The sequence below is a fragment of the Abramis brama genome (assembly GCF_963993115.1).
Source record: "Abramis brama genome assembly, chromosome: 11".
NCBI classification, from domain to species: domain Eukaryota; kingdom Metazoa; phylum Chordata; class Actinopteri; order Cypriniformes; family Leuciscidae; genus Abramis; species Abramis brama.
In genome coordinates, this window is record NC_139973.1 from 41014782 (window position 1) to 41028734 (window position 13953).

Sequence of the window (13953 nt, forward strand, 5' to 3'; positions counted from 1 at the left end):
CATACCGCTGTTTTCACAGCGCGCGAACAGCGTTGTTTCAAATGTCTGTTTGCGAGTCCTGCGGGGTTTCCCTGCATGTGTCTGACAGACACACACTGTGCGCGGTCTGTCTCGGTCCTGAGCACACCGAGGCAGCGCTCACTAAAGGCGGCTGTCCACACTGCGACAGCATGACCATGGCGGTTCTCCGGTCACGTCTCGCCCTCGCTACTTCAGAGGGCGAACCCGCTTCACTTCCGTCTTCGGCGCCCCACGAGCCCCGTAGGAAGAAGCGACGAGATCAGAGGATCCCCAAAAGCGGTGAGGTTGAAGAGCTCACGCCGGGTCTCTCCCCGCGTGCTTCACCCGCCTCCCAATCCCCGGTTCTGTTCGTGAGAAGCGACCAACGCCCCTCTCTCGAAGCGGCGGGACTCGTTTCTTTTGGCGGATCGGCGGATGAGGATGACGCTGTTTCTGTGGCGGCATCCGAGAGCGAGGAATGGTCGGGCTCTGTGGACCCCGCCCCCTCTTCTCTGAGCGATCGTCCTGACACACGTGCGAACATCGACGCCGAACTTTTCCGTGTCATGTCTCGCGCTGTCGACGAACTAGGACTCAACTGGCTTTCCCCAGCTGAACCTGCAAGAGGCCGCCTCGACGAGTGGTACCTGCCGGGCCGCCAACAGGCCCCCCGTCAGCGCGCCGCTCCTTTTCTGCCGGAGGTCCACGAGGAGCTCACTAAAAGCTGGCGCGCGCCCTTTTCAGCGCGAACGCGCACTTCCGCTTCTCACACCCTCTCCTCTGTCGACGGCGCTGAAGAGAAGGGCTACGTGTCTCTTCCCCCCATCGAAGAAGCGGTCGCCGTCCATTTATGTCCTCCCACTGCAGGCAGTTGGAGGTCTAAGATGACGCTGCCGTCTAAGCCCTGCAGGGCCACTTCAGCTTTGGCCGCCCGTGCCTACGCCACCGCTGGCCAAGCTGCCTCGGGGATTCACGCCATGGCCACACTTCAGGCGTTCCAGGCCAAACTCCTCCGCTCCATGGATGAGTCAGGCCCTTTCCCGGACACCCTGAAAGACCTCCGTAGCGCTTCAGACTTGGCGCTTCGGGCCACGAAGACCACCGCTCAAGCTCTCGGCCGCAGCATGGCCAGTTTGATTGTGCTTGAGCGCCACCTGTGGCTTAACTTGACGGAGATCAAGGACGCAGATAGAACCGCCTTCTTAGACTCTCCGATCTCCACATCTGGTCTCTTCGGCCCATCTGTCAGCGGCTTCGCGGAGCGCTTCACCGAAGCACAGAAGGCTTCTAGTGCTATGAAGCACTTTCTCCCCAAACGCTCCAGCTCGGCTTCACGGCGTCCCAAGAGCGCGCCGCGGCCAGAGAAGTCAGTTCCTCAGGTTCATCAGCCCCGCCCAGCGGCTGAGACCGGTCAGCGCTTAAAGCCAGCGAAACGTTACCCTTTCCCTAAGCGCCAGGGACCCAGACCGAAGCTCACGCTCGACCTCGAGCCGAAGAAGCCGTCCTAACCGGCAGAAAGAGGGGTTCATGTCCCGCCGCGGCCGGACCAGCCCCGAAGATCGCTCGAACACTGCTCACAGCCCCCTCTTCAGTTCAGGCGGCTGGAGTAGTTTTAAATGCAGAAATAGGGCCTGCTATCTGTCATGCACCTCTGCACACAAACGCTGTTTTAACAGCGACCCACAAAAAGCACAAATCGAGCAAAATTTCACTTTCATGTCTAGTCGAGCCCCCGTCTCCGGGCGCTCAGTCTTCAGATATGATCATACCTCTGGTTCATCGGGCTCTGGCATGGCAGGCCATACCCGGAGTCTCAGAGTGGGTAATGAACATCATAAAGCGCGGTTACTCGCTTCAGTTCTCCCGCAGACCACCACGCTTTCGAGCGGTTATTCAAACTTCAGTAAGGAGCACACTAGTTCATGTCCTCCGCACCGAAGTACAGGGTCTGCTGGCAAAGGGGGCTATCGAGAGAGTTCCCGCTGCACTAAGCGAGTCAGGGTTTTACAGCCGTTACTTCCTCGTTCCGAAGAAGGACGGCGGCTTAAGACCCATTTTAGATCTCAGGCATCTGAACAAAGCCCTCATGACACGGCCGTTCAGAATGCTTACAACCAAACACATCCTGGCGCAAATTCGCCCAGGCGATTGGTTCTTTTCAGTGGATCTAAAAGACGCGTACTTTCACATCCAAGTGAACCCCCACCACAGGCCATTCTTGAGATTCGCCTTCGAGGGGCAGACATACCAGTACACAGTTCTACCTTTTGGACTGGCACTGGCACCTCGTACGTTCACGAAATGCATGGATGCAGCTCTCTCCCCCCTGAGACAGCGGGGAATGCGCATCCTGAACTACCTCGACGACTGGCTCATTTTGACTCAGTCAGAGGCGGAGTCCAATACTCACAAAGCCTGGCTTCTCAGTCATTTAGAATGCCTGGGGCTCAGGGTGAACTTCTCCAAGAGTATTCTGTCCCCCAGTCAGCGTATCACGTTCCTGGGAACAGTTCTAGACTCCGTACTTATGAGAGCGTGGCCCACTTCTACCCGCGCTCTCTCAATCCAACAGCTCGCCGCGTCGTTCACGAAGGGCACTCATGTACCCCTTCGAACGTATCAGAGGATTTTGGGCCTTATGGCTTCGGCAGCTTCAGTACTCCAACTAGGTCTACTGCGCATGCGTCCTCTTCAGCTGTGGCTAGCACCTCGGGTACCCCCTCACGCTTGGCGTACAGGTATCCTGAACATCAGGGTGGACCAGCATTGCATTCTAGCACTGGCCCCTTGGATGAACGCCAGCTGGTATCAGCAGGGCGTGAGCATGGGAGTGGTCTCAGAAAGGAGGGTCATTTCGACAGATGCCTCCAACTCAGGTTGGGGAGCCCTGTACGAGGGCAGGCCTGCCTCCGGCCTCTGGTCGAGCTCGGAGAAACGCCTACACATAAACTACCTCGAGATGAGAGCAGTTTTTCTGGCCCTAAAAACCTTCCTTCCACACCTGGCAGGACACCATATCTTGGTCCGGACGGACAACATGTCAGTGGTGTCCTACATAAATCGCCAGGGCGGTCTCAGATCCCGCAATCTGCTCGCCATAGCTACCCAGCTGCTACTTTGGGCTCAGACCAATCTGCGCTCGCTCAGAGCAGCTCACGTGCCGGGCACGTTGAATACAGGAGCAGACATGCTCTCTCGGGGCAACGTTCCCCCAGAGGAATGGTCTCTCCACCCCCAGACAGTTCTCCTATTATGGGAAATCTTCGGACAGGCAGAGGTAGACCTCTTCGCCTCAGAAGACAACTGTCACTGCCCAATCTTCTTTTCGAAGAAAAAGGACGCGCTGGCCCACGACTGGCCCAATCGTCCCCTTTACGCGTTTCCTCCGGTCTCGATGCTGCCTCAGGTCATCGAACGGATCAGGAACACGGGGTGTGCGATCCTCTTGATAGCTCCTCTCTGGCGGTCCCAATCTTGGTTCCCAGAGCTGATGCAGCTGTCAGTTTCAGACCCTTGGCCAATTCCTCTGAGGAGCGACTTATTGGCTCAAGCGAACAGAAGGATATGGCACCCCCGTCCCGACTTGTGGGCCCTTCATGCCTGGCCGCTCAACGGCTACCCCAGGACCTCCCAGAGGGCGTCCTGAATACTATTCTGGAGGCTAGAGCTCCGTCTACTAGACGTCTCTACCACCTTAAATGGTCAGTGTTTTCCAGCTGGTGTCAGGCTCGAAACCTCGACCCTCACTCTTGTGAAGTACCGTTGGTTCTTTCCTTTCTCCAGGAGCTGTTGGACGCGGGACGTTCCCCGTCCACACTCAAAGTGTACGTGGCAGCCATCGCGGCTTTTCACGTTTTGGTGGCTGGCTCTTCTCTGGGAAAATGCGACCTTATTGTTCGCTTCCTTAAAGGAGCCAGGAGGCTCAACCCGCCTCGGCCTCCCTCAGTGCCGGCCTGGGATCTTTCTCTGGTTCTACGGGCCCTCAAGGGACCCCCCTTTGAACCCTTGGGGTCCACGGACCTAAAGTCCCTTTCCCTGAAAACTGCTCTGTTACTGGCACTGGCGTCAGTCAAAAGAGTAGGGGACTTACATGCGCTTTCCATAAGCGCTTCCTGTCTTGAGTTTGGCCCCAACGACTCTAAAGTCCTTTTGAAGCCAAAACACGGTTACGTGCCTAAGGTGCTCTCTACTCCGTTCAGAGCGCAGGTAATTTCGCTGTCGGCCCTCCCAGTTTCGGGAGAAGACAGTGATGCTCATACGCTCTGCCCTGTTAGAGCGTTGAGATTATACTTGGAGCGTTCGGCCTCGTTTAGGCAGTCCGAACAGCTCTTTGTCTGTTTCGGGGGCCGAACCAAAGGGTTGCCGGTCACGAAACTCACGCTATCCAGATGGATAGTTGATGCTATTGCTTTAGCATACACCTCACTGGGCCTTCCTTGCCCCATGGGTGTCAGAGCTCACTCCACGAGAGGCATCGCCTCCTCGTGGGCTTGGACTAGTGGTGTCTCTATTGAAGACATTTGTGCGGCGGCAGGCTGGTCAGCTCCGTCCACATTTGCGAGATTTTATAACTTAGAGGTCCCTGCTTTACAAGCACGGGTTCTCTCAATCTAACCTCGGCTCTCCGATCCGGGTTAAATTTCTAAGTTGTATGGGAACTTTACATGGGCTGGCCCCTTTCGCCCTAGCCTATGTACACACCAAGTATCTTTAGACCCGATGTTCTGGTCTGTGGTATTCTGGCTACTTTCTATCCCGGAAATTCCTGGATTAGAGTAGCCACGAGACTTAGCACGGCGTTTTAAAAAGTGTTCCCACAGCGTTTGCAACGCAGTACGAGAGAACGTTCTCGTAAGGGAACGTACTTGGTTACTTACGTAACCTCGGTTCCCTTAGAGATAAGGGAACGAGTACTGCGTTGCCCTGCCGTGCTATCCTCGAACATCAGGTATTTTCGTTCAGTCGATTAGACCTGTTTTATGGCGAGATTTCTCTGTATTTATACTCTTCTGCCACGCCCTATCTGGCGCGCTCGAGTATGGCAGGGCGCCAAGCTCTCTGATTGGTTCGTGCGCCTCTGCTCTCTCGCCATTGGTTCGTGCAGTTGCATGCAGCATAGCCTATCAGCTAGCTCGCGCGAGCCTGATGCTCTCGCTTATGCTGCAGCAATGCGTTTTAAAATAAAGGCTTCAATATTCTCGAGAAAAGGAGTTTTCCCACAGCGTTTGCAACGCAGTACTCGTTCCCTTATCTCTAAGGGAACCGAGGTTACGTAAGTAACCAAGTACGTTTTCAATAAAACTGTCCTACAAAAAAAAAAAAAAAAACTACAAAACTTTGTAGTATATTTAGCTTTAGTATATTCTTTTAGATGTGTTGCATGATTTTTCATGATGCGTGTGTATCAAGATTTAGTCCCTCACCGGAAAACAAGAGGTTTAAATTCAAAGGATAAGACTACAGTTTCATGTTTACAAATTTATGTTTAACTATGTTTAAACTGTTTTATGACATTGTGTTTTAATGTTAACATATGTAAGTTTTCATCTTTACTACTTTATCTGGCTGTAGAGATAACTTTGCTGACAATCAAAATTCACCTTTATTTTCAAAATAACAAGTATCTTTCAAAAATGATAATCCCAATTTAATCAATAAATAAAAAATGAATTTGTAATTATTCAGTTTTTTATTATTCTGTTCAGGTTGGAACGCTGTAATCTCACTGGCCAGAGCTGTGAAATTGTTGCATCAGTTCTACAATCATCAAACTCCCGTCTGATAGAGCTGGACATGAGTAACAATGACTTGCATGATTCAGGAGTGAAGCTGCTCTCTTTTGGACTGAAGAGCCAAACTTGTCAGCTGGAAATACTGAGGTTTGAGATTCATTCATTCAGTATATTGAAGTATTATTAATGATAACGATATATTTAATGTTAAGTAAATTCTTTAATGCATTAATTTTGTATATGTGTGTATAAGAGTCAAAATGAAAAGAAGGATATTGTTGTATAGAATGTGTGACTGTCAACAGCACTTCATTTACTCAGAACCTAAAACTCAAACTTACTCGAACATGGCTATTTCTTTTAGGAGATACAAATCTATGTGCTTATGATCCTCGGTATCTGGTAGATGGCTGTATAGATCAACTGGTGATCAGAACCATATTCTCCTTTCAGCAGAACTTATAGTTTATGAAATGGAAAATATTAAACTCTTATCAGTTTATATTAAATGGATGGGTAATTATTCAAAAGATTTAACAAGCTTTTGTTGTGAGTTCTAATGTCTCATATATCTTCTTTATTTCTGTCTATGTTTGTAGAATGTGTCACTGTAAGGTGACAGATGAAGGCTGTGGTTATCTGGCTTCAGCTCTGCGTTCAAACCCCTCACACCTGAGAGAGCTGGGACTGAGAAAAAATCACCTGGGAAAATCAGAAGTCAAGATGCTCTCTGATCTACTGAAGGATCCAAACTGCACACTGAACAAACTCAAGTATGTTGAGCAGAAAGATTCATCTCATCTTGTGATTGACAAGATTCATTTTTGTTTTTCAGTCTTACCATCTACAAGTGTACAGTGGAGTAAAACGTCGAAAGGGTCTGAAGTAGAGATGCATGAAGGAAAAGATTACTTATTTTTAGTGGTGGGCATACATTAATTTTTTTAAATCAGATTAATCTCACTGTAATCTTGGAATTAATCTAGATTAAAATGGCTCATTTGAATTCTGACTAAAGGGCACGTGTTTCTTAAATACAAAGTGACATTTAAAAGAACTTGTGAAGAAATGGCAGAGGTTTTTTTTATTAACCCTCTGGGGTCTGGTGTGTTTTTGGGGTCCTTGAGATGTTCTGACATGCCCTGACATTTGTGCTTTTTTTCAGTTGCTTATAAACATATCAATAGCAAAAAAAAAATACACTCCATTTAGCACAAACAGGACTACCATAATATGTGAGCCACATGTATGTACATGTTTTCATTTTTGAGAGAATGATGTTTATGCATGGTTATTGAAAAAACTAAAAATGAAAGTTTCAGAAATAAGGCCACAAAACACATACTTAATATGTGTCAATAAGACTTTTGACTAATGGATGTCGTTGCCTAGAGTTTTTTCTTCTAAATGGTGTGAAAATCACCCTGCCTAATCATTCACATAAAACGATACATTGATTTAAGTTTTGTGAAACACTTTTAGTTTGGAAAGGCAATATGCGGATGGGGCGTAAACGATCATGCATATTTAGTAGTTCACACCTGATGAGACAATGCCCCTGCATACTTAACCCTCTGAGGTCGGCAAACGCGCGGGCGCGTTTTGCCGGATTTTCTCCACATTTTAGCACTATAAACTTAAATTACTCCATCATTTATGGTCATACAGAAAAAAGAAATATAAAAAAAGAATCTGTGATATTTCTCCTTTTGTATGTGTCCACTTACAATCAAATCAAAACATTGTGCTTTTGTAAAATAAAGAAAATAAACAGGGTGTGCGTTCTGCCTCTCTGTCGCGGTGAACTTTTTTTTCTTGAGCACGTCTATAAACTGAAACAAAACTCAGCGAATACTTGTCACACATTTATGAGCCATATACCTTTATAAACATTTAAGTGTGTACTTTTAAATAATCGGATTCAAAACGAAAACAAATATTCTCTGTTTACGTAATTTGTATAAAACCAACAAGATGTCCAGCTTCTCAAACGCTTGCTCATTACAGTTAATTTGGCCACGCCTACTCGCGCAAAAGATATTCACATGCAAATCTCCACATGGAACGCGAACGCGCTCGTTACCTCAACAACAAAACACTTCACTTCACTTTTCGTCGAGTTTGAAAGACGTGCCTGAGCTTACATTGGATTTAGGCTACCTCAGAAGAAGAAGAACGCGATCTGAAGACAAGAAAGATAAGGTAAGAAATTCTTACATAGCCTAGTTTGTTATTGTTGCATAAATGTCACGTTGCAGTTGAACTGTTGCTAGATATATGGGGAATATTATAATATTTAGACCCGTGTTTACTGTGTTTGTGGATATCTGCTCAAACATAGATATGTTTATGGTAACCATAATGTTTTATATTTGAGCGTGATCGCGTTTGAATGTATCATATTTTTGATAGCGATCGCGTTTGAATGTATCATATTTTGCAAGCGATCGCGTTTGAATGTATCATATTTTGGATGAAAGCAAAACGCACCAAACGGCTTCATGTTTTTATTATTATCTCATTTCATATCATCATAACGGATGGAAACATTTGAAGTAACATGATAATCAATATATTTTTCTCTAGCTTAGTTGTTACTGAAATACTGAAAAAAGATTTATAGGCTGCTATAGGTTATTTATTGTTATTATTATTTTATCCGCACTGCGCATATACCTTATGCCTACAAGGCACAACAAACCTGGTGTTCATTTTATTATATATCGTTGGAAACGTGTGTGTGTATTCTGTGAATTTTAAAAAGGAATTTTAAAAAGCAATTTTAACCAGAAAAATCTAATATTTATTTCCAAAATCGTGCAGGCCTTTTTCTTGATATCAGTATGTTCACTTTTTTTTTCAGGTCCCAGATGCCACTGAGGACTTCAACATTCACATGAGTCTCAGTACGTGAACATGGTAAAGTGAAAATCTTGGAAATGAAAGGTATGTACAGTGTTTTTAGGAATGGCACAAAGGTCTCTGTCTTTGAAGTGCTTTTTTGGCATTTGTTGTGTATCTTTGGACTATGTTGTGTTGTAAATAAATCCAAACAATTTAAAAGCCATTCTTTTTTAAATCTCCTCATTTACAGTATTGTGCAAGGTTGCTCAGAATGATAGGTGCCTGATAGCTCCTAATAGGGCCGTTAGGGGAGGTTCTTTGTCTTTCTCAGGTGAGAAAAGCTTACATATTAATGAGCTCTCGCATAAGGCTTTTTCACGCAAAACACGTCGTAAAAATTTTAAATCAATATATTGTCTTATCTGAATGAGCAGTCAGGGTGATTTTCACATAGTTTTGCAGCAAATATTCTAGGCTACGTCATACAATTTTCAAAAGTCTTGTGAAGAAATAATCAGTATGGGTTTCATGGCCTTATTTCAGTGAGAATTTTTTTTTGTATTTTCAAAAACCACGCATAAATGTCATTATCTCAAAACTACAAACTTTTACATACATGCTGTTGATATATTATTGTAGCAGAGTTTGTGCTGAATACAGTGTAATTAGACTTTAGCCATGAAAATGTCACAAGTAACAGATATAACCAGAAATGTCAGAGCATGTCAGAACACCTCCAGGGCCCAGAAAACAGCTCAGACCTCAGAGGGTTAATGAGCCATTCATTCAGGTGTGTCACCTATAGCTAACTTAAATATACAAGCTTCATAAAAATGATCATTCTAGAAGAAAATTTCAGATGGCATTTAGAGGCTTTTGCATCTGAACTCTTCATATATACACACACACACACATTTACATATATATACATACACACACACACATATATATATATATATATATATATATATATATACACACACATATATATATATATGCATACACACACACATATATATATATATATGCATACACACACACACACACACACATATATATATATATATATATATATATATATATATATATATATACACACACTACCAAATTGGTTCACAGTTGGAAGCATCACAATTTTTTTTATTTTTCCACAATTGTGCTTGCAAATTGTATAATATCCAAGGTAAACATGTCTAGTAATTGTGCAGTTAATTCTCATACTGTATTTTCAGTTTTGGAATATTTATCCTCTCCCCAAATTTGTCACTAATAAAACACAATACAAATTATTTAAAGAAAAAAAATAGATTTACCTTTTAATAGTTTGTTTACATCTACCTTGTTAATATATATTTTTTATTAAAAAGGTTACAATTACAACAATAATTCAAGTGTAATCTTTCTTTGTAAAAACTAAAGTATACAAAACGTATTATTTGATGACTTTATTTTTGACAAAACATACTATATTTAACATATGAGCAAAATTGGCAAACAAAAGCTTATTTCATGTGGCAGTCTATTGTAGGCTAAAAGCAGGTTTATAACATGCCCTATTGAAGTCAACAGGGTGCAAATTTTAAAAAGAGGGTAACACGGTGTAGGCAACACCGATTTTTGTCGTTGTTCTCTGTATTGACAGTACTCCAAATGTACAAAAAAATGAGCTCAATGTTAAAATTGAGCGGAGTTCTCCTTTTCTCAAAAGCAATGGATTTCTTATTTGGTAAAAATACTCCCATACAATTGAGGTGCTTCCATGTTTTGACTCTGGATCTTCTTCTCAAGCTTCATTGACTTTGCCATCAAGGGATCATTTTGACAAGCTAACACACGTTTTGGGTCTTACACACACGGTTCTTCCATTCGTCTTCACTATTTCTTATAAACAAGCATTAGACAGGTGCTGTTTTTTCCTTCTTGCTCATGTGATATTGCTTAATTAGCTTTATCTATAAACTACAGAAATCTGGTATGTCTTTATGTACTAATAATGTAACATTTATAATTTGTTTATTATAATTAATATCCTCGTTAATTAAATGTGTGTGTTTTTATAGTTTAAATCTTGGAATATGACACAGGTATGTTAGCACACACTCATATCTGTGGTTAATGTTGATTTGTTCTCTCTTCTGGTCTTCAGATACTAGGTATCTCATACAGGATCCAAACACAGCAGACACTTGTCTCATTCTGTCTGAGGAGAACAGAAATATGACACGTGTTTGAGGATCAACCATATCCTGATCATCCAGAGAGATCCGATGAGTGTCGTCAGGTTTTGTGTAGAGAAATTCTGACTGGACGCTGTTACTGAATTGCTGATTGGAGTCAGTGAATGAATATCAGTTACATATTGTTGTGTAATATGCATAATAATGCAATTACCCTGCCTCATTGTTTGACGTATTTAGCTAATTTATTACATAGAATGGTTTATTATTTTGTTTATTTATATATAGGCAATTATGTAACTGTTTCATATGAATTGTTTTTATAATACAATGAAAATAACATTTATATGATGTCTTATAGTATTGACACTGTAGTACTGTGAGTGTTAGGCTGGAGAGCGTTGCAGAGTTATGTGTGTGTGTGAATAAGCAGCTGTGCAGAGTTGAATTCAAGGTCAAAGGGTGTGGTTGTCATAATTTAGAAACTGTTTATAAGTTAATTTATTGAACTACAAAATGAGTTAGAGACCAACTGGTTAGAAAATAAGTTAAAGTGTATATAAGGCACTGCATGGTCTGGCCTCTCAGTATTTGTCTTCACTTTTAACTTTATACACACCCAATCGTCATTTACGCTCTTCACAAACTGGTCTATTGGCAGTCCCGCAGACTCGGTTGCGTACTGTAGGGGACAGGACTTTCTCATCCTATGCTCCTAGGCTTTGGAATGCTCTCCCTCCAAATATCAGAGATGCACAGACTCTAAGTAATTTTAAATCTCATTTTAAACATTTTTTTTTAGGTTAGCTTTTACTTGACTTTTTAATTGTATTTTATTTTATCTTTATTTATTTTTCTCTTGTGTGTGTTTTATTTTAATTTGTTCTATTATGTAAAGCGCTCTGAGAAGCTGCTTTAAAGGAGAACTTGGTAACTTTTTTAACTTAATAAAACTGTCTAGAAATCATTTGGATGGTTAAACAACCTGTTCTAGTGATATTGGTGACTTTACCCGCTCCCCCCAGCGTTCCCAGGTGGAAAACCAACCTTGCAACTTGGGGACTACCGTCCCGGCAAAATAGAAATTGGAAGTCTCGTGAGAAGCGAGAACGAGAACGAGCGCGAAACACGAATTGCTTTACGGCAATTCTACATAAACACACACGCTTGTATGATGTATTACCAGATTACCCACCTCGGTAGACATAGCTCCACACGATACAGTTGGCTTGCTCTGATCAAAACAAACACACATGAGCAGTGGTAGAGAGGGGAAGGAGGCCGCTGCAAGTGAGTTTTTTATGACCGTGTTGTGAAATATCCGCCCCCCCCACAGCTATAGGGGGAGCTCGTGGGAAAACATGCGACAACAAAAGGGAAAATCAGCGAAGAAGTGGCTAGAGTTCGCTAGAGTTGCCGAGTTCTCCTTTAAAGGCACTATATGAAAATAAAGTTATTATTATTATTATTATTATTATTATAAAGTGTGGATAAAAAAAAGTGAAACAGACAGAAAAGCTTAAGCATCATTTGAGTAGGTCCAGTTAGTCTGAAAATGAAATGGTTTGTAATTAGATGGGCACAAATACATTACAAAGTTTTGTTACAATATTACAAATACTTACTCTTCAAATGTATCAATACAATTTTATGTATTGGTGTGAGGAAATGTATATATTGAAAAAAGCAATTACTGTATAATTTAAAAATACAAAATGATCTGTAATTGATCTAAAACAAACATGTAGAAAAATAATACACACTGTTGCTGATTTCCCTCATTATGTTCTCAATGTTTTAATGACAGCTTCTAAAATAGTTCTTGTGTGAAAGTAAGAGGCAGCAAGATCTCAAGAAAAGCTTACGGTATACTATGTAAGATGCTCTTTATGTGATTAAGCATAAGTTAAGGCTATTCTATTGGTTAGTATATTGATATAGGAAATGTCAATAAAGTTTAATTTATATAAAACTATATCAAATTTCATACCAGTGTCCCTCATACCAAGTTTAACCACTACTGTAAACCATAGCATTCCTAAAAACAACAAAAGTAGCAAAGTGACTGCTCATATAGAGCTTGTGAGATGGGGAACAGTAAACCAGAGGTTAAAAGCATATAGTGAGTGTGTTAATAGTGATGAAAATCTGTTTCCTGCATTTTCATTCACACGTTTGGCTGTTTTGTGTTCGGCGCCTTCTAGCGGATGATGCTGTAAATACAGCTAGACTTGTAAACTATAAAAACACTGTGAAATTAAAATGGACAATTCTTGTTTTTTTATGGAATATTGCAGTGTTTATTATAAATGATTAATCGGTGCACACCATTATTGTTTTAATAATCTTGAATCAGATTAATGTCCTCTTGCAGCATCTCTTCTCTGATGACGAGGGCGGGGCAACCTGTCACTCACATGAGATCCACCAATAGCTCTCATGAAAAGCTTACGGTATACCGTGTAAGACGCTCTTTAGGTGAATAAACATTATATATGGCTATTCTATTGGTTAGGATAAATTGACATAAATATGAAAATCAGTTTCACTCTCTTTCATTTATACCTTTGGCTGTTTGTTGTTCGGCACCCTCTGGCGGATGATGCTGCAAATAACACTAGACTAGTATGAAATCAAATTTGACAATTCTTGTTTTTTTTATGGAACATTTGCAGTGTTAAATATAAATGACTTATCCGTGCACATCATTATTTTATTAATTTCATGTGCTTCGTAATCTTGAATCAGAATAACAGCGACATCTCTTCTCTGATGACGAGGGTGGGGCAACCTGTCACTCACATGAGATCCACCAATAGCAAACCACAATCATCCAACCATCCAATCAATTCCCCACAGACAAAATCAAGGCCTGCCCTACATTTGTACTTCCGTTTCATTGTAAAAAAAAATCTTATTTTTTTGCTCTCAATTAACTATGAATAAAGAAAAAAAAAAAAAATCATATAGAATTGCATAGTAAATTTTAAATAAATACATCAATGAGTTAAGCAATAATGCATTTTTTTTTACATTTTCAAATATCTTCAATATTATTTAATGTCTATTTAATATTATTTATTACATTTAGATGTATTCATTTAGTAGACGTTTTTATAAAGCGATTTATATGCCTAAATGAGGAATAAACATCACAAAAAAATACACAAAACTAGTAAAACTAGATAAGCAAACAGAGG

The 13953-nt window shown here is 41.9% G+C and overlaps 1 protein-coding gene across 1 annotated transcript in view; it reads left to right on the top strand.

The window, feature by feature from the left end:
• LOC311092338 (NACHT, LRR and PYD domains-containing protein 3-like) overlaps window positions 1-12258 on the top strand; it is a 45425-nt gene extending 33167 nt beyond the window's left edge. Inside the window, exons 6-8 of the mRNA XM_084128992.1 lie at window positions 5706-5879; window positions 6332-6505; window positions 10723-12258. Of these exons, the coding sequence (XP_083985118.1) occupies window positions 5706-5879; window positions 6332-6505; window positions 10723-10729 (355 nt within the window). The 3' untranslated portion in view covers window positions 10730-12258. The remainder of the gene's footprint in view (window positions 1-5705; window positions 5880-6331; window positions 6506-10722) is intronic.
• The last annotated feature ends 1695 nt before the right edge of the window (window positions 12259-13953 follow it).